Source organism: Paracoccidioides lutzii, assembly GCF_000150705.2.
Source record: "Paracoccidioides lutzii Pb01 unplaced genomic scaffold supercont2.3, whole genome shotgun sequence".
NCBI classification, from domain to species: Eukaryota; Fungi; Ascomycota; class Eurotiomycetes; order Onygenales; family Ajellomycetaceae; genus Paracoccidioides; species Paracoccidioides lutzii.
In genome coordinates this window covers 1234588-1261558 of record NW_015440949.1, presented here as the reverse complement: position 1 = coordinate 1261558, position 26971 = coordinate 1234588, and the positions used below count along the sequence as shown (strand labels likewise).

The following is a 26971-nucleotide window of genomic DNA, read 5'->3' as shown; positions in this document are numbered from 1 at the left end:
CCGTTTTGCCTGCATTCCCTACTCCGACGCTGGCTTAGCCGCCGTCTGTCCTGGTCATGGATAGTTGATGCTGACGGATGAGGCTATAACGCTGCTTCCGGGCGCTGCTCTAGCCGGCCTGGCCAGAGGCAACTCAGCTATACCCCTTTATATTTACTCGAGTTATTTCATTCTCATTGCGAGCTTCCCACCTCTTCCCTCCTCTGAGTATTCTGGCGAATAAATCCCACCCCCTCTTAGCGCCCCGAAGCGCTTGTCCGCTTGAGATACTCCAGCAATTAAAGAAAGGGGGTGTTAAACATCTACGTTGAACAATCTATCGATCCTTCGCATACCCTACCCTTCCACTCACCAGAATTGACATTTGATCAAGGGCAACCTGGTTCACTCTGGCCGATCACACTTCTACGTTATATGTATGTACAGTACAATGGCCGACAATGGCGCAGAAAACACCCCCGTCACCCCTACCCCACCCCGCTTTCTCTCCCCTCCTGCCATCACGGCACTGAAGCAGGAGGCCCGCGAAGCTAGCGCTGCGTGCGGCAGTAGTGGCGGCAGCAGCCCTTGCCCACACCCCATGGAACGTACCATTAGCCAGGACATCCGTGAAGAACGCCAGGACCTTAAAGAAGCCGCTGAGCAGACGCTGAATGTCATTATCGACCTCAATTTGGATGGACGCATTAAGTGGGTTAGTCCGTCGTGGAAGGAAGTGGTTGGGACGAATGTAGAGGATGTTGAAGGCCGATTGATTTCTGAGCTGGTGCTGGATAATAAGACGGCGTTTGATAGGGCGATTGAGTCTATGAAGATTGATGATTCGAAGAGCCATATTGTGAGGTTTGCGGTGAAGACGGGGCCTGCGTCGTTTCTAAGGAGGGAGGTGGGAGAGGAGGAGCCAGTGGAGGTGAAGCAGGTGGCGGTGAAGGAGAAGTTGGAGGAGGGCAAAGTGGGTGAGGGGTTCGAACGGGAAGAACAGGAGGAAGTGGCACTAGAAGCAGAAGTGAAGGCGGATGTTGAACGTGTTGATACCATTCAGGTTCAGGACAGATTAGTCCAGCATGAGAAGGATGAGCGTGCCGCCGGACAGACCAGGGAAGATAAGGACCATATTTTGAATTTGGAGGGGCAGGGGATTATGGTTTTTGGTCGGTCTCCGAGCACGGAAAGCCATGTAAGTTTCCTTGTTGATAATGGTAACGGTTGTAACAAAATATCTAACACTTGCTAGACTATGTGGATGTTACGTCCATCTACCCAGCCACGGGAAATTACAATCGACCTTCCCCCAGTACTTGTCGAGTCTCTAGGTGTTGGCGCAGAGGTGCTTGCAAATTACCTGACGGCTCTAGCGGAATCCGGATCGCGAGATCCCAACCACGTCCCTCTTCCGCCGCCAGTGCTATGTCGAATATGCGAGCGCCAAATTCCCCCATGGTGGTTTGAGAAACACTCTGAGCTATGTCTGCAAGAACACGGGGCTGAGATGGATGTCCAAATGGCCCAGGACAATTTAAATGAACATCGTCACGCCATCGTCAAGATTCTGGATGCATTAGAGGCTAGGAAAACCAGATCATCCTCTGGCGACTCGAACCTCTTTGCTGGCCCTCAAGCAGAGTATAAGAATTTGCCCATTGGCCCTTCTCAGTTATCCTCTGGCTTAACTTCAGGTACTTCTTCTTCCTCTGGAACTCCACCACGATCCCGTGATCCGTCGACATCGGGATTGGGACATACCCGTACCCGCTCCTCTTTTGCTGTTCGACGACCCCTTGCGCGTATTGTGGAATTAATTTTAGATCTCTGTGACACTGCTCTGGAGATCAACACGCCGGCCCTGAAAGAGGCACGAACTGAAGTTGGTGAAGAAATTCGAACACAATCTCCTCAATCGGAATCCAGAATCTCGCAGGTCCTGCAGTGGCAGTCTCCCAGCAGCAATACTCTCGAGCAAGAGCAAGGTCTGGCAGCACTGTCCGCCGATACTGAGCGTTTTGCCCGCGCTAAGGTGGATGCTGTGTTCCGTCACCGCCAGATTGTGGAGTATAGTGAGCGTATTCGAGTTGAGTTTACTGTGCTCGTCCAAGAATGCATTTCCGCTGCTATGAGTAAAGCAGAACGCATTGCCGCTGGGGAATTGAGCGACTCGTCCGGATCAAGCTCGAGTATCAATGGAGATTCGCAGGAGGAATTGAGAGATCTATCCGTGTCTCACACACCAGATCCACTTTCTATTACATCTAGTCAGCCATTGCTATTACCTTCCAGTTCTGGAATCACTGCTGCGTTACGGGTGAGTTCGGAACCGTCACTAGTCTCTGCCTCTCCGGACAGGCCTCAGCCTTCATCCGTCGCTGTCTCGACTCGCTCTAGCAGCCCAGTGGAATGTCCCACACCCCGGTCCCACAAGAGTGTTGGCGGTTTGCTAAACCATCCGCAAACTTCGAAGAGGGGCTCGTTGCTCGCTGAGAGTGATGCTGGTGATAGCGATTGTAGTGTTCTTTCTTCTGTCGTTGCTGGAACACGACGTACCGAGTCCCCGTCTTCTGAACGAGGGGTTAGTCGTGCCGCAAGCTCAAAGGATCGCAAACGTCAGAGTCTCATATTACCTGGCATGTCGGTGTCTCCACGCAGAGAATCGCCAGCGCGAAACCAACCACATTCTCCTCTTCGATTATCTAAACCGCGATTATCCATGGGCGAAAGCTTCCCGTCTCCCATGACATCTCCGCTGCTCAGTAACTCTGACCTTGGTTCGCATCAGTACTATCCACCACCATCTTCTCATCACCATCACCATCGCAGACTATCGTCTGCCACTTCCCCGGATCTAAACAAAACTCCCGTCTCACCTCATCTTAGCTCCGTTAGTCATCCGCCACCACCGCGGGCTGTTGCACCTTCAATCAAAGATTTTGAGATCATCAAGCCAATTAGCAAAGGTGCCTTTGGCAGCGTTTACCTGTCGAAGAAGAAATCGACGGGTGAGTATTTTGCAATCAAAGTCCTGAAGAAGGCCGACATGGTTGTCAAGAATCAAGTTACAAACGTCAAAGCTGAGAGGGCCATCATGATGTGGCAGGGAGAGAGCGATTTCGTCGCGAAGCTTTACTGGACCTTCTCGAGCAAAGATTACTTGTATCTAGTCATGGAATACCTTAATGGCGGTGATTGTGCTTCGCTGGTCAAAGTCCTAGGCGGCCTCTCGGAGGACTGGGCGAAGAAGTATATTGCAGAAGTGGTTCTCGGCATCGAGCATCTCCATGAAAGAGGCATTGTCCACCGTGACCTCAAACCGGATAATCTCCTCATCGATCAAAAGGGCCACTTGAAGTTGACAGATTTTGGCCTCTCACGAATGGGGCTTGTGGGCCGTCAGAAACGCATTCTCAAGAACCCGAATGAGTCTGCTCCTGATTTGCTGAAGACGGGCCCGTTTACACGTGCCACATCTTTGGCGTCTTCGCGGTCGGCGTCGTTTGATTTCCCTGCAACTGCGTCGCCAAATTCCACACCCTCAATGACTCCTGAGGTTCCTATGTTTGTTAATCAGCCATCCTATTTTAGCCTCAATAAAGAGCCCTCGTTCAATCGGGAGACCTCAAGACGAACATCGGGATATCGAAGTGATAGCGGTGGCAGTGACACTTTGGCGGGGATGTTTAGGGGCTTTTCGCTATACGAAAGTGGTGAGACGTCATATCCGATGTCGTTACAACAACAACAACCGCAATTCCTCGTGCCGCAGCCGGGTCGTTCTATCGAAGAGGAAACGCAGAGTGAAGGAAGCGATTCTCCGTATCTATATCCTCTACAGACGAGTACAAGCTGTCCAACGTCTTCAGTGACCGGTCAACATGGTACTCCACCCCAGCAATCCATAATACCCCCTCCCATGGCCCTCTTTGATCCAGAGGATCACAATCGACGTTTCGTGGGGACACCGGATTATCTCGCTCCGGAGACTATTAACGGTGTTGGACAGGATGAGATGAGCGATTGGTGGTCTCTTGGCTGTATACTGTTTGAATTTCTCTACGGATACCCGCCCTTTAACGCCTCCACTCCTGACGAGGTCTTCGAGAATATCCTCAATCGCAGAATTAATTGGCCTGATGAGGCAGATGAGCTAGTCACGCCGGAAGCAAAGGATTTGATGAATGGATTGATGACGATCAACCCTGCGCAGCGTCTGGGTTCAAACGCCTCTGAGAAATATCCGAACGGTGGTGCTGAAGTTCGTGCTCATCCATGGTTCGCAGATATTAACTGGGACACGCTGTTGGAGGATGAGGCGCAATTTGTTCCTGCCGTGGAGAATCCCGAGGATACAGAGTATTTCGATGCTCGGGGTGCCACGCTGCAATCCTTTACAGAGGAATTGGAGGACCAGTTGTCCCCTCCCCCAGCCACGGGGGCAGACTACCCTGATCGACCGCATGATGCCCTATACAAAGTTCGTACGCAAGTTAATTCTTTAAAGCGTGGGTTAGTGCCGTTACATATCCCGCCGCATGTGCGTGATCCTCGGAGCAGACGTTTGAGTGAGCCTGTGCCTGCAGATGATTTTGGGAACTTCAATTTCAAGAACCTCCCCATACTAGAACGCGCAAACAAAGATGTTATTCAGAAGTTGCGCATGGAGGCCATGCAGGCTCAACAGAGACAAGTACCCAACAATACACCCGCATCTAGCTCTGGTCCATCATTGGAAGGTAGCCCGCTGCTACCAATGCCGCTTCAGCGGACATTATCGCAGAACAAGGTTGCGAATCGCCCTGCCTCGCCGTCTAGTCTTAGTCAAGCGAATTCCTCTTCTCCTAGTCGACCTTCTCAACCTTCTTCGCCTCTCATGGTACAGTTTAGTACAGGCCAAAACCACGAGAGGAGGAAAACGTCTGGTTCCTCCTCGACATACTCCCATCAGTCCAGCGGGTCCCTGCAACCTGGAAGCTTCCCTGAGCCTCCGAGATTAGTAACGAATTTCAAGATGTCGATGTCCGCAGCGTCTTCGCCTGTGAAATATGTCAAGCCACCAACGCCTTCCCCTGAAAAGTCGAATCAACCGCGCCAGAGCAGCGCATCGACTTCTCGATCGAGATCGCAAACTGTTGGTTCCCAGGATAGCGAGGCGCCGCTGCCAAAGGAGCCCTTTGTTCCCGGGCATCATAAGCGGCGGAGCCAGCTATTTGATATATCGCCCTCATCGTCTGATAATGAGGATCCACGGACAAAGGCGAAGGCACTGCTCAAAGTGCAAAGAAGACGACAAAGCTCTCGACGTTTGTCGCAAATCAACCTTGTTGAAGGCCCCTATTTCCGTCCTCTGGATGTCCTGATTTGCGAAGATCATCCCGTTTCGAAACTTGTTATGGAAAGGCTGTTTGAAAAGCTCCGCTGCCGGACAATTACCGCCGTCAATGGATCGGAAGCCATGCGCTACGCACTAAGCGAAGTCCAATTCGATATCATTATGATGGAATTCAGGCTTCCACAACTTAACGGCGCGGACGTGGCGCGTATGATCCGTGATACCAAAAGCGTCAATACACATACCCCCATCATCTGCTGTACAGGCTACCTTAAAGACCTCCCAGAAACCCACCATTTCGATGCACTCATCGAAAAGCCCCCGACCCTCTCTAAACTCACGGAAGCCTTATGCAAATTCTGCCAGTGGAAGCCCCCTCCGAAGGATCATCCGCTCAGCTCTCATAATCCAATCCTGTCAACCGGAGTCACTCGTCAGCCGTCGTCATCGATGCAGACAGAAGACAGTCCCAGCTCCACATCCTCTGGTTTTCTCGCCATGCCCACAGGCTCCTACCGCGGCTCTAGCCGCGAAGATTCTATTAGCAGCAGCTACTTTGGCGACGCTGAGTTCGTCAGGCCTGACGAATTACCGGTCGGCATCAGTCGTCAGGCTGCGGATGGCTGGGGCAATTCCCAAGGGAGTGCCGGCGGCCTGGGTATCTCCGACGAACCGGTAATTCCAAGGACAGAACCCATCATTATGTCCTCCCCACCCCCCATCCCTACTACCCTCTATGCCACATCCGCACCGTCGACGACCATGACGGGGGCTGCAGGCATGAGCGTGCGCACCCCGCGTAACTACCCTTTTGTCGAGGAAGTTCACGCAAAGCGGGATTCGCAAGAGCGAAGGAGGAGGTATGAGGGCGATGAGTCTGGGGATGATGAAGATGAGGAGCTTGGTTTTAATTCTCAGAATCGAATGAGGAGTCCGCAGTGTGCTCGCGGGAAGAGCAAGCGATCTGGATCTAAATTGGGGACGGAAATGATGCGGACAAACAGTCGCGGAAGCGTTGTTAGCGATGCTGGAGAGGCTTTGGGTGCTGACCGTGTTGGTGAGGATGCCGATGTAATTACGATTAATTCCTCTGAGGGCGGTACTGGGAAGCTACCCACCACGATACGAACACCGTCGTCGTTGGTTGGAGTTCTTGGGTCAAGTATTGACATTATGGAAGAAGGTCTGGGAAGTCTACGAATTGCGGAAGAGAGGTTGGAAACGTTGCCCGAAGATAGGGATCAGGAGGTGTCATGTGTTTCAGCTGATCCTTTCGTAACCACGAGCCCAGCCCGCGCTATTTTTCAGTCACCTGAACCAATACGATCGTCCGACGTGGAAGCTGGGAGGGCATATATTAAAGCAGAGAAATCATCTTCTGTTCAGAGATACCAGGCAGCGGAACCCAATTCTCAACCCCAACAATCAGACCCTGGAACTACAGCACATGGTTTCGCAGTTACGGATACCACACCTCCCCTGGCCTCCATGTTCCCTCACACTATTTCTTCTTCGACAACCATGGCCACCACACCACCCAACACCACCATCAAACAGCAACAACATCCTGATGCTAATCTTACCACTCATCCCCACGACAAAGACACTACACCCCGTCCCCAGACTGCCGTAGCGGCTAGTGGATTTAACCCCAGTAAGGTTCGTAGCACACCGTCGCCAGACACATATGGAGCTGGATCTGGTGCAGTGAGCGGCACGAGCGATCACCATGAAGCCGAGGGCGAATCAGAGGTTACGCCACGTGCATCTGAGCGGGATAGGAGCCGCGAGAAGAGTAGGGAGAGGAGGCTGTTGGGTTTGGATTGGATACGGCGGACCTGATGGCGGGAACTTAAATGGGGCTTGATGAGGTTGGAGGTAGTGGGACATGATTTGGTAATGATCTGATCTGTTTTTTCTAGCGTTTTTTCTCCTATTTTATCTCCTCTCTTCTTATGATATGATTTGTGATGATATATTATGATATGATTTTCCATGCTCCATGCTCCTTTCTCCTTTCTCCTTTTCCTTTTCATTCAGCCTGGATTTGATTTGATTTGATTGCATGCGTGTATTGGGGTTGCGAATGAACTGGGACGCATGGCTTTGGGTGTCTTTTCTCATTTTAACTGTAGCTGTTTCGCTTAACTAAATTTAGTTGAGATGGGAGATTTTTTCTCTTTCTTTTCTTTTCTTTTCTTTTTTAAATTTTTATTGGTGGTGATTAGTGTAATGTGATGAATTTATCTGAGATATTCCCTTCTTTTTCTCTTATTTCTTGTCTCTTGCATGTCATATCCAGCTGCTATTAATTCCTCTGGAGTCGAATTCGTGTATGTACAGAGATTTCACAGTTACAAGAAAAGGAGAGGTGTTTAACATAAGGATGAGAGAAACGTGGCTTTTGCACAGCTTGGTTTTCTTCTTACCTATTCACTTAACATGCCTGTCAATACGTTTTTTCCAGCGATTATGTTAAATTGTTATCCCTTTCTGTTTTCGTGAGTGTGTTTCCTTCTCATTAGATTTTCTCGTTTCTACTCTTTGCGAGTCAAATCCTATTTATTGGTGTTTTCTTTCCTTATGATCATTTGGGGGCCAGCGACTGACATGAAGCCATACTGAGAAGTGCGTTGGTGCAACCATTTAATGTACAGCTTTATTTTGTTCCTTGTCCTTGTTCTATCATACTCTCTTAATGATTTATAATTCTTTATATATATATATATATATATTGAAAACCAGATAAAGGTGAAATAAAGGTGAATGAGGTCATAAATCAACTTTTGTTGACGTACTCTCCGTACGTAAGGAGCAAAAATACCCAGGGAGAAAAAGTTCTGATTTGTACTGTACTTTTTCTTTTTTTAATTCCGTCAAAGAAAATTGGCTATTATCATCTACTACATCATCAAAAGAAAGTAAAATCGACAAGAGAAATAGACCAAGCGCATACAGATACCTCCTTCATGGATGAAGCAACCCAATCAATGAAAAAGAAGTCCAGCTTTTTTACGCCTCATCCTCATTCTCGTCCTCCTTATCCTCCTTCACCGTCTCCACCACATCCTCGTCCTCTTCGAATGTATTCACTGGGACCTGATAGAGTCGAATAACGGGCTTATTCGGATCCTTCACAAGCACAAACTTGTGCATATCACTTTCTTCTTCGTCATCATGCTCCAGACCCCGAACCAAGTCCACAATCGTCCGAACAATACCCCATCCATTCGACAGATTCAAGTTCATTTGTGCCGCAAACTCACGTGGCTTGTAACCAACTACGCCTAGGATGATGTGAGCAGATGCTGATTTTGGATTGGCGCGGGACACGAAGCCGAGTTTCATCATATCGGCTTTCGCCAGGATCGCCTGCGTTGCCCATCGAGCAAGCTTGCAGCTGTTGTTCTTCATCTCAGTGGCGACGACGGCTCCGCGCTGAGAGACGAGTTTGGTGCGCCAGTCAAGTGCACCACCGGCACCCTGAGATTTGTGGTCGAATTCGTTGAGGGCCTTGAGGGTAAGCTGTTGGTCGTCACCGCTGATGTTGTTCTTGACGACAGCATCGACTTCAGTGCGCACGATCAGGTTGAGAGGTTCCTCATCTTTCTCAAGAGAGAGATCAAAGCGACGATATTTGTAACCCTTGGAGGCAAGGGGTTCAGTCTCTTCGGACGGGTTGTAGAAGGGATTGGGGTGGTTAAATTCGACCTTAGATGTTTCGGATTCAATCACCGTCTGGAGAGCAAAGTTATGGTTGATGACAGTGGCCTCGATGGCGAGAGCACTGGGGGTATTGATGGAATCTTGTTTGTTGCCACCTGCTTCTGACGCTTCAAGGGGAGCATCTGCGGCGTTCTCATTGACTGTCACCAAGTCAATAGAGGCGTTGTCACGTTTGTCCAGGTAGATCTTGTTGCCTTGTTGAATGATGACGATATCCCATGAGTATACGCTGCGAGGGGCACACATCAACATGGAAAGAATATCAGCCGTTGCGAACACGGTGGCCTCATCCTTTTCGGCCAGTTCTTGGATAACTGGATCGGCAGTGGTGGTAACGTTGTACGCCGCACGGTCGAGAGAGATTAGTTTCCGCTCAGTGTTCCGCACGGGAGGTTTATCGTACGCGCGATCATAATAGTAGAGGAATCCATAATTGTCAATATCTTCACCATCGGGGGTCTCCAGGTTGAGCTTCGAGAGCCTTGTGAAATCGATTTCCTCCCGCATTGTCCACTCGGTGCGGATGTGGACAGAGCTGTCGCGGTTGCGCTGGGGCTTATCATAATCTCTCCACCCAAAACGACGGCCCCGTCCACCTCGACCACCACGGTTATCGTAGTACCGATCTCCACCGGGCTGGCCACCCCGCCCTGCACCCACTCTTTGGAAGCCACTTCGACCACGTTGTCCTGAACCACCTCGTTGGCCGCGGCCACGGAATATGGTGCCGCCACCACGACCAAACCCGCGAGTCTTTGTAGACGATCTGGTGTTGTCGACGACGGAGAAGGAGGATTCGTCCTCAGCCACCTGCACAGAGAAAAGACTTGATGTCCCTGCACCATATACTTGTTGATCTATTGAAGTTCACGGTGAGTGAGAATCCGGGATATTGGGACTTGCGGTAAAATAGATATACAAACCTCTGTAGACACGATTATAAGCTTGTCTACCACCACGTCCATCTCGCCCATCTTTTCCTTCAGTCGCCCAATCTGCCATCCGGCCTAGCTTATCACCTTTAGAGAATGGAGCATATGGAACGCCATCAAGAGTGCTTTCGCTGGTAACGGGAGGACCCCATGAGTCCTCTGATGGGAGGGAGGCAACGATATCTGTGATGGAGGTAAGGGCCATGGTGGCTAGTTCTTGACCCTTTTCGGATGCGTCGTCGTTGTGAGAGGACGAAGCACTTGTTGCTGTGATTGTTGGCGTCGTTCGTTGACATGGTCGAGTTTAGGATTTTTTTTTCTTGAATTTTTGAGATGTGGGAAAGTCTTGGCATGATTAGGTAAGGCTGTGTATTGTAAACAGGACGTAACATTACGCTTGATTGCATGGGATCCCCATATAACCATTGCCCAAGGGGGATGGATCTCTCTGAGGAAGAATAAAAATAATTCTATAATTGTATGCGTATTTATTCCAACGATTAAGAATCAGAGTTGCGCTGTTATATCATTATGCGCTATGATTTCACTATATTCTGAGGAGTTGATTTACGTGGATGGAGTATGGATTATTTTACCAATAAATGAATCTGTAAAACCGCAAGACGGGGTGGAAAGAATAGCAGAGAATGTGTTTGTCTTCAGATAGGAAGTGAAGAAATTCAGAAAGGAAGAAATAAGCTGAGATATAAATAAGCTGAGATGAACAAATGTGAACTGATAAGGAAATGATGGATCTGTCGCAGCCTGCATTCTTTTTAAAAGTTAGTGAGCAAGAATCAAGGAGATACTTGCTATGAAGACAAACTGACAAAACAGACATAGAATCAAAATAAGCATAGTATAAGTTTTAGTAGGGAATAGAAAAGGAAGTGCAAAGGAAAATAGGAGTGAAAGTTAAAAGAGACGTTGCTGCTTCCATGAAAACATCACATCATCCACCTTTTCAGTCAGAGAATCGGGGGAAGGGGCTTGAGATCATCGGGACCTGTATCCATCGGAGGCTCCATTTTCCTTGCTAGCACGCTGCTGAATGAGTCCATAAACTCAAAATCTTCCATTACCGCACCAAACCCGTAGCATCGGATTTTACCATTCAAATCGTCCATCATATGTCGCACGTCTTCTCTCGTTAGCGAAGGGTAAGTATCATGGCTCTTTAAATACTGCAGTGCCATGATTGGTGTGATTTGGCCTCCTGTGACTAGCTGACGACTTAGATTGAGGAGGGCTGTTAGGTTGGCATGTGGAAGGTCGTAGGTTCGGGTGGAATACATTTGACCGGGTTCAGCAGAGACGATTTGTGTAGGTGGTGGGCATGATGCCATTAGTACATGTCCGGAGATTGTTTCATGCTCTTCGTCGTCCTCAGCTCGCCTGCAAAGGAGTTCCATGTGGGTACGGCAGGATTGTTCGAGGCTGTGCTTCATTGTTAGTTGATAATGAACCTCCAAGAAACATGATGTAGCGTTATGTGGTGGAATTGAGGATAGTGTCCTGCTTTGTCTTACGAGAGGATAAAGTCAACTCCCAACTGCGGATCCTTTTCGAAAATGCCAGGCACATCATCGACTGCCGTACCATCACCTCCCCAAGAACTCGATTCTGCTAAAACTCCTGATTGCTCTTTCTGATGTCCCTGAGACTCGGAATATAAAGGGAACATATTCCCACCGGGTTGGGTTTCTGTGGAATCGGAACCTGTCCCAGGGCTAATGGCTGACATGATGCTCGAAGGTGTGGCTGAGGGGGGGTCACCGCCCCTTGTGAATCCTTGCGAGTGGGACTGGGAGTGAGCTTGGGAAGTTCTGCCAACTAAGGCGCTTGTGTAAGCACGGTTGTTTCCAGAACGAAGGGAAGCTTTTCGTCGTTCAAGTTCGGCCTCGAAGGGAACGCCATGAGCGGTGAGAAGTTGTCTCAGCATAGCGTTCTCGTCTTTCTGCTCCTGTAATATCTTTTTCTGTTGTTGCATTGACAGATTTGTTGTTGACATATCATTGCTGTAGCATTCTCTAAGTCGAGACACTTCTGTCTCCAGTGCCCTGATATACTGTTCTTTTCGCTCTCGATGTGTTCTGATGTCCAGTGAGCCACATCAAGAAATACTCGCATGTATAGAGCACGGCACGTACCTCTGTGCTTGTCTATTTAGCTCCTGACGTCGGGTCTGGGCAGGTTTGCTATCTGGCTTTGGGCCTCTCCGCTTTTGTGGTTGTCCTTTAATTCCTCCAGTTAGGATTTTGAGAAATGGTGCCTGTGGGCATCGTATATGAAATTGGCATATATACCTCGAGTAGTTGTCTTTTCTGCACCCAAACCTTTCATGAGGGGTATGTCAATCATAGGTGCGCTCATTGAGCTGCTGGAATGACCGCCTATTACAACTCCTCGCTATCGTTTTGCCTTCGATGGAGGGCCATGGGATGAATACAACTTCTGGCTTTCCCCATGGCCCTCCATTGAAGGGACGAAAGCAGAAATAAGTAAGCCGGTGCTGGTAAAAAAAAAAAATATAGGTATTAATGAAATGAGCCATAATAAAAGTGTGCTCCCGGGCATGTGAAATCACCTGATATAAAAGCTGGTGAATCTATACGTACTGCGGAGTAGTTGAAAGGAAATAATAAACCATAAAGAAATAGAATTGACCGAGGTAAGTCTCTTGGGAAATAAGAAAAGATAGACAACTTAAAGAACAAGTTGCTAAGGGGCACATCCCCACTTCACCTCACTGATATCATTAGAGAAATACGTCTAATTGAATGGAATCGAGCAATTGAAGAAATGGATCAAGAGTAAAAAAAAAAAAAAACAATCTCAATATGCGACTCAGCAAGAGAGTATTCTTTTGAATACATACCGAAGTCATCCACATCTACATCCACATCCACATTCTCAATTTTTTTGTTTTTGTCCGAAGCCAGACCACCATACTGTCCAAAGGATGCCATCCTTTTAAAGACTACCAAATACTTTTCATGTGATCAAAGACAGATTGGCAATGGAGGCCAGACAGCAAAACTCGCGGTTGTTAAGAACTAGCGGGTGAGCTGAGGTCTTTGCTGGAGGTGGGGCAATGTGGCTGTGGATATCGCACGGATAGCAGTATCCCCGCCCTGAGCGAAGGATTGATGACAATTGGAGAGTGAAGCCCGTTTGTCATGGCACGAATCGAGTGAACAGGATGGATGCAAAGGAAGAGGATGCCGGCCCAGGTTCAGCCCCAGCGCGCAAGACGAAAGATGGAAAAGGATGAAATATCGAAGCTGTTTTGTTATCGGAGAACTTGCAATTCCCGGGCACGGGTTAACCGTTGCCCCGGTGGTATAGTTTAGCTAGTTTTAGGGACCCTGTTGGATGATGAGTAATAAGCACCTGGTCTTTGAGCCTTTACGGAACCTCTAAGAGAACTCTGGCTAGTCAAGCTTGGAATCGGAATCGAGAAGAAATACATTACGGGTCTAGGTGATGGCCCAGGCTGATTGATTTGCGCGGGCTTTGGATGAAACCCCGATTCACGCTTTTGCGGTGGAAATCTGGCGTTTGAACAATATCATGGGGATGAATATGACAATGAATACGAAGCAACGGAAATGAGACCTCGCTGAACGCCTTTCGACACGCCGGCTGGCGACCAGGGAATTATCCATGGAATAATTGTGATGTGGCGAACTGGTGTTGCATAGCGCTGATCCTTTCATCCAAGATTCCGGAATAAAAAAGAAAGTGGGCAGTGCGGTGTTGGATATTTATGATGCTTAGTTGGAGTTTCAGCGAAGCTGGTCCAATGTGTGTGTGTGTGGGGGGGGGGGGGGGGGCGCCTTGCGGGTGCTGATTGTACAGTAACTACAGGCTGTGACTGCGTGGATGATCTCATCTGGGGCAATAATGGATATTGGAACGCATTCTTTGAGACTTTTGAGAGCACTACTTTTCAAAAAGTATTCTCCATAGGTGGCAAATTCCAGTGGCCCCTCGCGTTTCCAAGCCTGAAAATGAGTTCAGGAACGATGACGCCTCCAAAGGGAGATTCCAGACATGGGTGCTACCCCAAGGATGACTAAAATACTTTAATGCCAATGGGCTGATGGCGAGAGTGGACACACTCCTGCTGATCAATAGTCATGGAGGATAGTTAACGTTGTTGTGCTATTAAACCAGCTAACTAAGATCTAATCTGCAGTATCCATGAACAAATAGAGATCCAACAAACGTTGCCATTATTGGTTTGTTCTCTGCGTTGGAATGCTCTCCATCTCGACTACGGAGCAACTACCCAACTTGGGCCTGCGGAAAAAGTTGAAAAGGGGCAGATTGTAACGAGACTTGTCACATCATGCTAGCAGATCAAACCTTGAGACACATGTTTGATCCGCCCCTATTCCGGGCAAGCCACACCGGTGGCGTTGCTAATGAGCAATAAAATCGTGCTAGAAGCTGATCAGTTACGGAGTTGGAATGGAGTCTTTCCCGCGGTATTCGCTGATTCTCGGATATGCAGAAATTCCAATGACTGAGAAGACTTTTCCAAGATCGACTCAAATTGCAGAACTTACGGATGAAAGTTCTGCATGCATGTGGATGAACGGAATTAGCTCTTCTGACCATTTACAGCCCTCCTTTTGCTCAGTAAGGTTTTCCCCGTGGAATATTATGAGAACAATAAATGAGGTGATCTCGACTTTGATGACCGTGGATTCTTGTCAATAAAGTCCCATGGTTATTATGGCAGTCATGGAATTACGGTTGTCAAAATAGTATTTCTATGGGAAAATTCCGGAAACTTGGCTTTCTAATAAAACCCGTTGGGGAACACTTGAACCGTAGGTTTCTTTCATCGTCATTTACTCTCGGCAGTTAGGCTTTTAAAGGCGGGGAACTATTCCCCTTATTCCATATCTTTATTTTCTGTTTCCCACAGCCTACGGTGAGATACGAGGTCAAAAGAGCAGTTACTCAGCCAATGAGAAACGCGTTCTTCAATGCAGGAGTACGAGTAATGAGAATGCTAGAGATTGTCAGATCGTCAAATAAATTTGTAAACCACCATTTCGGTCCTTGTGCCGAGTCAGGTATGATTGCCGTTGGCGAGATCTCGTAGTTCGTGTACGTGTGAATCAGTGGATAGAAGCAATAATAGATAAGATACAGCAGACATATATCATTTACGACCAGGCGCTGCCTTAAAATGCGGGGTTCGAGGTTTACAAACGACCAACCTCCACAATCAGGTAGTAATCGGGAGCAAATGCGGGAGATGATGCCGAAAGACAAACCGATGTCGTGGAACCCATGTTTGCTCACGAGGTGTCTGCAGACTTAAATGATTGAACTGCCTGTTCTCTCCCATATCCCCAGAGAGGTTGTTCATAACCATATATCTAGGCATGTTCAACACAATTTATTGACGGTGCGTAGTTTATATGTTTAATTCCAAAACCCCACCCTGAGGACGTGTCCGTTATGATGCCGATTGAACCCTGGGAGGTAAAGGCTCAAACTGTCCGCGATTACCGTGATGCAACCCTTGCCAAAGTCGATCCTCCGCTGGGCCCATTGCCTAACCCCCTGCCAATGAGCTCACTGGATCTACCCAAGCAACTGCTCACGGCCCGCGAATATGAACTTACTCAGAACTATGATGCCATTGCTCTTCTGCGCATGCTGCGTACCAAGGAGGCCACCTCAGAAGAATTGACGAGAGCGTTCCTCCGGAGAGCTGCAATTGCTCAGCACGCGGTTTGTGCTCCATCCTTTAACATGAGCAAGTTTGGTTTGCAAGTAATTGTCGATCTGCTGATCGAATATTTGGCTGAACAGGTCAACTGCGTTACGGAGCTCATGTGGGATGAGGCCATTGAACGAGCCAAATATCTCGATTCCCTCCCACAACCCATTGGGCCTTTACATGGACTGCCTATTTCCGTCAAGGAGCACCATGGGATGAAGGGTAAAAAATGTAACGCCTCCATAGTTAGCTGGATTGATTATCCTTCAACAGACGGGCTTCTGAATGATGCGTTTTATAACGCTGGCTGTGTTTTCTATGTTCGTACTACCGGTCCTCAACTCCTGATGCATTTGGAATGCACTAGCAATATATATGGCCGGACTGTCAATGCACACAACCGTAATCTCACTTCCGGTGGTAGCAGCGGTGGCGAAGGGGCCCTGGTTGGAATGCGGGGAAGTGTTTTGGTGAGTTAATATACGCACCTGAGGCTTATGAATTAATCATCTGTCTTTGCCGTTTCAAGTACTCATGAGCACCAAATCTAACCATCCGAAGGGTGTGGGTGGGGATATTGGTGGCAGCATCCGATGTCCGGCGAGCAACAACGGCGTATATGGATTTAAGCCGACCTGCACACGAATCTCGGGAACAGGCAAGAAGATTGTAATGGACGGCTGCGAGGCCATCTTAGGGACTTACGGACCACTTTGCACCAGCAGGGCAGCGATAAATCTCTTCATGGAAGTTGCATTGGCTGGCGAGCCCTGGCGCCTTGACCCATCGGTGACTCCTATCCCATGGTCCCCTGTCACGTTAACGAAGCAGCTGAAGATCGCTGTTGAATGGGATGACGGTGTCGTTAAACCACATCCGCCAGTTCTCCGTGCGCTCAGAGAGGTGGCGGATGCGTGTCGGAAGGCTGGCATGGAAGTTGTCGATTGGGTGCCGCTTGATCACTCCAGGGCATGGGATATTATTTCCGCTCTGTATTTCACAGACGGAGGGGAAGATGCTCTTGAGTCCCTGAAAGCATCTGGAGAACCAATCCTGCCTTTGTCCAAATTCATTATTCATGAACAACCCACGGTCAAACCGCATACACTGGCAGAACTTTGGAAGGTCTGTGATACATTCTTCATGCTGCTGATAAATGAGGAGGGTTCGTCTCACAAAACCATTTCAGCTATGCATTAGGCGCGACGATTACCGCGCAACATATGCTAAGCACTGGTCAGCAACGGCCACTTCTCCCACAGGAGAGGTCGATTTAATTCTGTGCCCAGCCACCCCGGGATGTGCACCACCGCACGAGACTTCCCGCTATTGGGGCTACACTGCACAATGGAATTTGCTCGACTACCCCGGTGTGGTCTTCCCTGTCACCACCGTCGATCCAGCGGCAGACCTGCGCGACGAGAACTACCAGCCCCGTAACGAGAAAGATCTATATAATCATGACCTTTACACGGGTCCAGAGAGATATGAACGTGCACCGGTTAGCTTGCAACTTGTAGGAAGAAGATTCTGCGATGAGAAGGTTATAGCGGGACTTGAGGCAATCGAGAAGGTCATGGGAAGAGAGGAAGAAGAACATTGACTGGAGGGGACGCAAAGGAGACACCGTTTCGGTAATTAAAATTGAGCATTCTTGTTGCTTTGGGCGTTGGGAATTTCTTCCTCTTTTTTTTTCAATTTTTAAATTTTCATTTTTACACTTTTCACTTCTCACTTTTTTCTTTTCTTTTTTTTTTTTTTGTTTCTGTAAAACTTCCCTAGCATCTGTATGTACAGTATATGTACATACATACTCCCTAAATACCCTCCATTGCGCTGTAGATGCTTCCCTTCACAACGAGATATCATCAATATATATTGATCTTAGTCCTACCGGTTCATTTCGGGATAGGCGGCAATTTGGCACAGAAAACGTGTGGTTTGGAGTGGAGGGACTTGATTTAAATAATAACTAAAGTGCTTTGCATTTTCGCAACTCAGTTTGCAACGGATAATTTTGGTAGGGAATTTAGTTATAGGCCATAATTGTGGTTATTTGGTCCAAAAGAATTCTAAATGAAGAAACAAAAAGGCAAGCAAAACGTGAAAAGTTGATGTCGAGCTGGCAAGTTCGGAAGTTCATCGTGGGGCGCTTTAAGGCGGTAACTAAATAAGTAAATTAGTAATGCGGACATCTTTCCCAAGCCAAAAACATTTGAACCTCGAAAGCTCATCAAGAGCGTGCAGGAGAGGAACAACATTCCCCATGAACATATGAATAACAACGGAGTTGAAATCGCGATGCATAGGCATTGTGGAGCCCATCTCATCTCACTGCGATGAGGATGCTTGCGGGTATTGGATCCCTTTTTCGATGAAACTTTCGATGGCGGACAGCGTTGAAATACTCGTTCATATCTCCGCCCCTGGTACTACGAAGGAGGATACAAACTACAGGGCCCACTCGGATGCATACCTGGAATTTGAGCCTCTGACTAGAGTCAAAATATACCCCGATGATCCGGGCAGCGAAATTTCCACAGAGGAAATTGGGGATCCTCCAAGCGATGCAAGTCAAAAACAACCGCAGCCTGATCAGTTAGACGGAAAAAGCCAGAAAGAATCATCACATCATATACCCAATTTCACCCTAGGAAAATGTGCATCTTTCTCATCGACGTGGGGCCCGAGTTTCGGGGAAACCACATGTGGCCTGTTAGACCTCTCCCAAAGTTCAGCTCCAAGGTCCTTTTCGCAGAATGATACGAACGTTGTTTCCGACAACTCCTTTCTGAGTCCAAGGAATCGCTCCAGAGTTTCTGAAACTGGTCCTGCAACGCCCTGCAATGCTATCTCCAGCTCTCAGGCTACGGAGACACCACCCAGCGAAGTCCCCGAATCCCAATCTTCCTTCCAGGCTAGCTGGAGTGTTGAAAAGGACAATACCCCTCCCGGAAGGCCAAAACAAGTTATACAAATCGAAAGATCACCTTCTGGTGGTTTGCATTCCCAATCAAAAAGACGTCGGGTATCCGTTCTCCCAGCTTGTATACCATCTTCAATCCATCTTGGAACCACACCTACGTCTTCTACATCTGAGCTTCTGCGCGCATCACAATTCCATTCTCAATATGATAAACCAGGACTACCCCGACAAGAGACTTTTGAGAGAGTTTTGCTTCCCTTAGAGATAAACCCGCCACGGCCGGTTCCTTCTTCAACCGCTCAGTTCACAACCCACGTAACTCCGACGTTACAAATGCTTGCCGACAAGCTCAAGTTATCCAAAGTTTTCAAACCGTCGCTCCAAACTCGGTCATTACGCACCTTGGAGCGTGGCTATTGGCTTCTAAACCTCACCATCTCAGACTCCAGTAACAACGCCAACGACAATAATAGTACCAAAAGTTATCAAAACCTGTTTTGTATGGACGACGCTCTGAGCAATAAGCCCAGAATCGGTCCACCCTGGTCTAGAAAATGCTTCTTCGACTTCTGGGATTTTCTTTCAAAATTCATTGCCCACGATGGCCGTGCAGGCTGGGGTGTATGGTGTATCTGCGAGTCTAGATCCTCAACCTCCTCTTCGATAGATCCCACCGATTCACATTCCATAATCGACCTCACCTCTCAGGACAGTGCTCAGATTCCAGCAGAAAACAAGACTCCGCAACCAGATGACAATTTCAACCTCATAAAACACATCGCCGTAAAAATCTTTACTTGGGGCGAAACTGCGCCGCATATATATTTGCTCATGTATCTAGCTAGCGATAGAAAAGTGAGAAAGGTTCCCGGCGTTCAGTGGAGGGATGGGGCCGATAAGTTGGTTATTTTTATGGGTTGAACAACTACTGTGAATGATGATCACGAACCCTTTTTCACATTGGTGCTTTAAACATGTGAATGTATCCTAACTTAACGGAATGAGATATTATCTCATTATTTTACAATGGCTTTTTACAGAGCAGAATCGGAACTGTCTCAAAAGGGAAGGTAGCCAGCGAGCTTGATAATGGAAACTTGGCTGCCTAACTCTTGTCTAAAACTACCAGGTAGTAGAAGATGATATTGTCAGCCGTGGAAATTCACTGGTGAAAGCAAGACTATGCCACTAAAGACAGACTCCGTGTTCTCCTTTCGATTAAAGGCAGATATACCAGACAGCAATGGTGTAGGAACAAAGTGTTAAATCATGAAAAAAAAAAAAAAAAAAAAAAAAAAAAAAAAAAAAAAAAAACGGCCGAGCATACACTAAGGTTTCACGCATCCATCCATCCATCCACCGCCCCATTGTTCAAATTGGATAATTCACAAAGGAGTAACAGCAAAGAGACGATATATAATATGATAAAAGAGCCATAGATACGAATACATATTCCGCCCAGTTTTAAATTCGGAAAAGGAAAGAAAAGCACTGGAATTTGGGAAAGCTTGCCGTTCGACAAATTTGAAAACGGAGATTGCTGGTGGTAGAGAAGGGAAAAACAGGAACCAAGATAAAAATAGGCGATAAATCAATAGTTCAACTCCCCGCTCCCAGCCCCCCCAACTGCATCAAGATCTTCGTAACTTTTTAAGCTACGTCCTTGCACTGCCTCTTTTGGGCCCATAGCCTGAGCGCTCCCACCAGCACCATCGCCCCATCGTCCGCTTCCTGGGGTAAATCCACCTCCACCAGCACCGGCAGCAACTGCAGCAGGATGACCAGGTGGGATGTATGCTGCCCCAGTACTGGGTAGGCGTCCGCCTGCAGTAAACATACCACCGATTCGAAGAGGACTCAGTCGCTCATTACCGTTCATGCTACCACCTGAGCCTCCAGCACCAAAACGACCTCCCCGGCGATCATACGGGCCGATTCTGTTCCCACTATAGCGATTACCACGCCGAATAACTCCAGAACTATGCAAGGCTGACGGATCGCCAGAGGACGCAGAGCCTGTCATTGGGAGTCCATTACCAGCCCAGCTACCTGGGTGGCCAGCACCGTTCATGAATCCGGGAAACCCGGTTGCAGAGGGGGGTAAGCCGTGGAACGAAGAACCGCCAGGCATTGGACCATTTCCAAAGCCAAAGGGCATGTTTGCGAGATTGAATCCGCGAGGGGTTCCGGTAGGCATATGGCCAGATGAGTATGGGAAATGTGCGTTGCTAGTAGCATCGGCTCTAGACGGAGATATATGTGCAGGATCGAGAACGTATGCATTGACCAAGAGGAGCTTGAAACGTTATTAATATGATAACGACAGTGAAGTGGAGGTGTACTGTCAACTTACATCTTTCCGGATATCGCTGTACCGCTCCGGATGGCGTTTTTCTACATGCATCCTCCAGAAATGATAAGCCTTGAATAGTTTCGTACACTCAGGTACCTTGCAGCGGAACTTAGCCTCGTCCTCTTGCTTGACAAACTTGGAAAGCTCTTCCTCCACGGCCTCGTCCACTGGCTTTCCGCCAAGTTTCTTCAAGTCAACATTCTCAGGCTCCAATATTTGAAGCAGCTTTTCCTCAAACGTCTTCACCCAGTTGAAAGCGCGTTGAGCTTGCTGCTCCGTCTTGGACGAAAAATGAGACTGCTTTTTCTCATCCAACGGGGATTCTGCATTTCCATCATCCTCCACTGGTTCTTTCTTTTTCGTAGGGAATGGCTGGCCAAGGGCGCTAGCTTTTGCAGCAGCTTTTGCTTGAGTGCTCAGGCCCGATCGAGGACGACGCAGATGTCCACCAGGGCACTTTCGAACAAGCTCGTGGATCGAATCGCTCTCAAAGACGCAGAAGAAGCAGAAGTTATAGACTCGACGTAAATATTCGACCAGAAGATCTAGTTGCTTCTTTTGAATGAGTAGGTCCTCACTATCAACTTCATCATCATAGGAGTTTTCTTGTTCTTCTCCTTCTTCAGCCTCTCCATCTTCCAAGAGGATCATGTCCACATCGGATTCAAAAGGTTTGGATTTCTTTGTGTTTGCGGCACCAGTGACGGGGGGTTGCAGTAAACATTTCCTCCGTAGTTCTTCAACTCGATTTTCGATTTTGGATAAACCGTCTGCGGAACCAAGTTCTGAGTCGAGTTTTGACACCAATCGTTTCGCCAGCTCAAGGTCCCTCTCGATGCGCTCGGGGGCTGAGAATAAATCCCAAAGGGCCTTCTTCCTAGGGTTCGTTGGCGGGACATGGACGCCAACGTGGCATACAAAGTCCCCGCGGATGGGATCATGAATAGTCTTTTCATTGACCGCCTCGAGAGCCTTTTCGGCAGTAGAGACGTTGGTAGTTCCATTTGCTGCACCATCTACTTCTTCGCCCTCCTCATCTCTACCGTCGCCTCTTTCGATAACTGATGGGCCTTCCGTTGCAGGGTGAAGCATAATCCACCCCATCCGGTGGCATTTTTTAGCCGGATTGGGATCGCTCAGACTAAGCCATTTGAACCCGCCATCCCCTTCACCAAGATGTTCCTTACAAAACTCTTCGATTTTGTCGCGACTTACGTTAGGGGCTAGGGTTTTGATCAAAAGAGCAGGTTGGAGTAGTGAATCATCCCGTAAATCTCCGCCTCGAGCGGGAACTAGATCGAGCACACTAAGAGTTTCTCCGACAGCTGTTGCTTCCCCTTCCTCTTTTTCAATAATGCCACCTGCTCCGTCACTCTCACTTTTGTAAATGCCTTCTAGGGTAAACTCATCAAATACCCCAGAATCGACATCTTGTTCCCATTGCTGATATGCACTAGTTCTAAACTCCATCAATCGTCGACGGAGAGGGTCCCTAGTTTCGGGTACATATCTCTCTTTAAACCACTCTTCCGTTTTATGTTGCTGGACGAAAGCGCGAGCCATCTTGATCTGGAGTTCGGCTTTATATGCGTCATAGGCTGTTTGGATCTGCGCGCGCTCCTTTTCGCGGTCCTCTCTAGCCTCGCGTTCACCCTTAACTCTATCACTTGGTCGTCTCCCACCATGCTTCGCCCGTTCTTTTTCCTCTTTTATTGCCTGATCTGCTCTCCACCATTCCGCAAACCAATTGAATCCGACTTGGAAGTCAAGGGTTAATGGATTTGGTAGAGGATTGGTTCGTAAAACCGGTTTAGGAGAATCTTGTCCGGGAACATATCGGTCAATATTTGCGGCGATAGGCGATGGTATACGACGACGCTCTTCTCGATCACGCGCTGCATGATCTCGGGAAGCAGTGTAATATTCATCGCGAGGTGCGCGTTCTCGGTCGCCTGGCTGGTACCGATCAATCACGACAGGAGATCGAGATCTACCACGTGCGGACGTACGCCGGCGGTCTTGAGAGGCTGAAAATAGTTTAGTAAATGGCGGGGAAATGATAGGAGGGAAAACCAAAGAAGACATGCATCCGACAAAATTGTGTATAGTAGCACGTACCTGGCGATCTTCGGCGATATGAATCTATACTTGGCCTTCCGGTAAAAGCATCCTCTTCGCGGCTCCATCTCGCATCAGCCTTGGCTGAGGTGGGAGGGGGAGATGCAAAAGGATCATAGGACTCCATTGCGAACAAAAACGCTTCCGACTAAGCCTTGCTGTGCAGTAGATGACGAGTAAATCGTTTCTTGTCTCCAAGGTGGGATTAACAAGTTGGGGGTATTGTTACTCGCAAGGGAAGCGCGGGAGAAACGATCCTCCTGGATAGGCTATGTCACCGCAGGACAAAACTTGTGAATATGGCAACTGAAGGAATGGAAGATGGAGCTATGAGTTGACATTTTGAGGGTTAGAGTGGTGTTTTAAAAAGTAATGAGCTGAAAGGAAACGAAGGGGTCGAGGTGAGGAAGCGTAGTTAAATAGAGAGAATAAAAGGGGCTGAAGAAGAGACGAGTCTAAAGGCGACGAGAGGCAATCTCGATTGCTGAATGATGACTAAAAGAAGCCTGTAGAGACAATAGTATCAAATAACTAATATGAAGGAGAAGCTCGCTGGGGCAAGCTCAAGGAGCAAGATCCGGCTGCAAAGAAATGGCAGGATGAGGGGAAAAAAGAGACAAGAATGGAGAGGAAAATACGGATGATAATAAGAAAATTAACAGAGTAAGACGAGCGACAGGGTCCTAGAAGGGGAAAAAGGATAAGGAAGAAGGGGTGTATTGAGTAAAACGAAGATAAACGGGCCAAGGTTAACAAGCAAATGACAGTGGATGATGAGGCGAGGGAATGATGAAGGGCAGGACAGGAGGGAGAAGAGGTAAGAGGCAAGGCAACCTACAAGAAGCCTGAATAAGACCAATCCCCAAGGTGTCAAGCAAGACACAGAATCTATCTCAGGGAGGGCTGATTAAATTGGCGCTGCGAGGTGATGAAAGTGGATGTTGAGGGCGAACGTTTGAGGTGTGGAGTTGGCGATGGGCGGAGGAGGTTGGTTGGAGTTGAGGCTGAGTCACGTGGGGAATGGTTAATCATCATAATTAGTCATTCGAGTTGTGCCACAGTTCCCGAAATTCAGCGGCGAGGCAAATCCATGGATAACGATTCATTGTCATGGATCATATAGTTAAACGGGCGAAATATCTTAATAATGCAAAAGCATTTAGTTAACAAAGTTAACTAGTTAAGAAAGCTACAGCTGTGAAAAATAATTACTGTCAAGAGCCCCGCCAAATCGCTATAAAATCTTCACAGCCAACCCCCTTGATCTCCTAATATTACTTCCAGCAGGGCAACTGGCCTGGAATAAAATCCTTTCCCCATTTCCCGCAACACTCGCTCCTCCAGGAGACGTCATAATCAATCGTTTTAATCAGCGGCTCCGCCGCCGCCTTCAAATACAGACCCTTACTTGACGACGAGGTCGGATACCGCACATCACAGCAGGGGATGTAGAACAGTGTCTAGTAGAAGAGGAATTATAGGCCCTCAGGTGTGCCAATGAGGCTGGGTGCTTGAACCAGCGGGCCATCACTGTGATCGCGGTCGAGAGTAGTGACTGGGTCACCGAATTTAGTCACGCCATCCCTTTCGACCTTCTAACGTATATTGGCATCCCGACAATCAGGGGCTTGCCATTGTTGAAGTCTCCGCCGTTCCGATGCTGTTTCCGTCCACTTTATACATGACTCAGCGGGAGGAGACTTGGTCGAGGAAACCTGCTGAGTTGGTCGCGCCGCATTGTTGGGGTGGCAGGACAATGGTTCCTGCATCGGGTGATATGGCCCAGGGGGATCAGAGCCTTCGGAGATGGTAAACCCCACGCATAGGTGGCGGAGAGACTCCTTTGTTTCTCCCGAATAGTGAAGAACCAGTCTTCCATCGTCCTCTATCAAGGGTTTTTTAGTCATCCGGTCCCGGAAGCTGTGGAAGTTTACGACAAGTGCCCATTTACCACTACCGATATGGAGTGGTCTAGTATGCCACTCGATACAGAAACCTAGTTGGAGATCATTCACATCCCCGCTGAATATAACATCCGGATCCCAGTAATATGCTCCTGTTTCCCATGGTGCAATGCTTGCCAGTGCATCCGTGTCAAGCACAATACAGGTTTCGAAATCGCGGGACTTTGCCACTTGAACCTTTTGTTGTATTCATTCATGCCAAACGCATACCGGTCAGTTCTGGGTTTAACAGATCCAGGATCCGCGAAGTCATTCCCAACCACTTCGCGGTCACCAGGAGCAGCACAGCGAAGTTGAAGTACAGCTGGAGAGACAGAAACAATCTTGATAGAAAAGAAAACCGTGAAGAGAGGAATCAGTGAGTAAAGTGAGTAAAGAAATATTCGCATCTTGAAGGTGATGTTTTTTTCTTTTTCTCTTTGTTGTCCTCAACAATGAACGAGTTGTTCGTTCTCCTGTCTCTTGCTTTTTATCTGAAAGGAATGCACAAGGTGCCCAATCGAGAGAGCGCTTGTTGAAAGGCTTCTGCCAAACTGGCGGGAAAATCACCTTATATAAAAAAGATAGTTACATCCTTCTCTAACTACAGGAAACTGCCAATCCTTGGTAATATTATCTAATCCAAGTCAATCGAGTTCGGCAAGGCATTCCCTCAATGCCCTGATAGCCTCATACACTCATATATCAATCACCTTGGTTACGAGCAGCGAGATTGGCACTTGTAATAGCCCCTGGTATGGCGGCAAGCCCATGGCCGACAGACATGACTGACAGAAACCTCAGTCTAAAGGTTGGAGCTTTGCCAAGGGTTACTCTTGTCTTCAATTGCAAACCCAATGGCATGGGTAGAAGACCTGTTCATATGCTTGCTGACTGACTGACTTGTATTGATATATAATTGACTGGGCACATGTGTGGTCAGTGTTATCAACAGTGAACAACAATATGTGGGATTTGGCAATGTTGTCCTCGTCAATTTTATCACCAGCCCTGGTGCTGGATTAGGAAGCCAGGGTAATTCGGAAGTGCGCCCTGCCTATCCTAATTGGGATGACGGGATGAGTCCCATTTTCAACCCCGGCGAATCATGAAATTTGGTATTCTCATTTCTGTTGTTGAAAGATGGTGAATGGGCGAACCTTTACTCTCTCCACATGAATCCCATGTATCTGGTCGTTGTCGTCGTGTAGTTGGTTGCCTGTTTGCGCTTTTGATGCTGTTGTGATTTTGTCACGAAGGCGTGTTCTTGGATTCAACTTGCAAATTGGCGGCACCTAGAAAGTCTGTTACATATGCAAGTCCGATAGCGCTGCTTCAACTCCACATCCACGTCTGAATTGATTGCACATGTTCAGGAAGTTTCTTCATGAGATGTGGTTCTGGAATACGAGTTGTTGACGAACCGAACCGTGGAAAAAATAATCAACATGAAAGAGAACAGTCTGCTGAATATTTGCCGGGGAATACCATTGTGATCTCGTACAAACGGAACCTTAATTCGAGCAATCCGCCAAAAGGATTGTACAATTGCCCTTTTTAAAGGTTGCAGCTGCAGGAGCACAGCAGACAGCTCCTTCAAGGTCTTTCATGCCATGCCCAACCAATGCCTCCATATCTTTAATATCTTCCACTAAAACCTTAAAAATTTTCCTTTTACCAGCTAACACATGGCAAAATTATTGTGGGATATATAGTAACTTCTCATGGGAAATAGCATGAGTTCGCAGGTAATGGAAGTTGCTGGAAGGCTGAATAATTTGTTCAGGTAAAACCACGTCGGTTTTATAACCATGGGTTTCCTTATATTCGGTCACAGATATATCTACCTTCTCTGTTCATAAATGTTTTAAGTTAATTGAATATAGATAAATCTGAAAAAGTAAACACTC

The 26971-nt window shown here is 47.9% G+C and overlaps 7 protein-coding genes across 7 annotated transcripts; 3 read left to right on the top strand and 4 right to left on the bottom strand.

The window, feature by feature from the left end:
* Nucleotides 1-430: 430 nt before the first annotated feature.
* PAAG_11342 (AGC protein kinase) lies at nucleotides 431-7159 on the top strand (the record flags this gene model as incomplete). Its single annotated transcript, XM_015847010.1, has 2 exons — nucleotides 431-1177; nucleotides 1235-7159. 2 exons carry the CDS (start codon nucleotides 431-433, stop codon nucleotides 7157-7159), a joined length of 6672 nt encoding a protein of 2223 aa, XP_015703432.1.
* Nucleotides 7160-8329: 1170 nt separating this feature from the next.
* PAAG_01698 (translation initiation factor eIF3) lies at nucleotides 8330-10180 on the bottom strand (the record flags this gene model as incomplete). Its single annotated transcript, XM_002796644.2, has 2 exons — nucleotides 8330-9900; nucleotides 9967-10180. The coding sequence occupies 2 exons, from the start codon at nucleotides 10178-10180 to the stop codon at nucleotides 8330-8332; spliced, it is 1785 nt and encodes a 594-aa protein (XP_002796690.1).
* A 763-nt stretch (nucleotides 10181-10943) lies between these two features.
* PAAG_01697 (hypothetical protein) lies at nucleotides 10944-12318 on the bottom strand (the record flags this gene model as incomplete). The annotated part of the gene is made up of 4 exons (XM_002796642.2): nucleotides 10944-11412; nucleotides 11505-12068; nucleotides 12126-12210; nucleotides 12282-12318. The coding sequence occupies 4 exons, from the start codon at nucleotides 12316-12318 to the stop codon at nucleotides 10944-10946; spliced, it is 1155 nt and encodes a 384-aa protein (XP_002796688.2).
* A 3141-nt stretch (nucleotides 12319-15459) lies between these two features.
* On the top strand, nucleotides 15460-17324 carry PAAG_11341 (hypothetical protein; the record flags this gene model as incomplete). The annotated part of the gene is made up of 3 exons (XM_015847009.1): nucleotides 15460-16191; nucleotides 16283-16846; nucleotides 16911-17324. The coding sequence occupies 3 exons, from the start codon at nucleotides 15460-15462 to the stop codon at nucleotides 17322-17324; spliced, it is 1710 nt and encodes a 569-aa protein (XP_015703431.1).
* Nucleotides 17325-18095: 771 nt separating this feature from the next.
* Nucleotides 18096-19568, top strand: PAAG_11340 (hypothetical protein; the record flags this gene model as incomplete). The annotated part of the gene is made up of 1 exon (XM_015847008.1): nucleotides 18096-19568. One exon carries the CDS (start codon nucleotides 18096-18098, stop codon nucleotides 19566-19568), a length of 1473 nt encoding a protein of 490 aa, XP_015703430.1.
* A 670-nt stretch (nucleotides 19569-20238) lies between these two features.
* On the bottom strand, nucleotides 20239-23245 carry PAAG_01695 (hypothetical protein; the record flags this gene model as incomplete). Its single annotated transcript, XM_002796641.2, has 3 exons — nucleotides 20239-20943; nucleotides 21001-23027; nucleotides 23119-23245. 3 exons carry the CDS (start codon nucleotides 23243-23245, stop codon nucleotides 20239-20241), a joined length of 2859 nt encoding a protein of 952 aa, XP_002796687.1.
* A 1468-nt stretch (nucleotides 23246-24713) lies between these two features.
* On the bottom strand, nucleotides 24714-25335 carry PAAG_01694 (hypothetical protein; the record flags this gene model as incomplete). The annotated part of the gene is made up of 2 exons (XM_015844416.1): nucleotides 24714-25252; nucleotides 25293-25335. The coding sequence occupies 2 exons, from the start codon at nucleotides 25333-25335 to the stop codon at nucleotides 24714-24716; spliced, it is 582 nt and encodes a 193-aa protein (XP_015701324.1).
* Between the last annotated feature and the right edge of the window lie 1636 nt (nucleotides 25336-26971).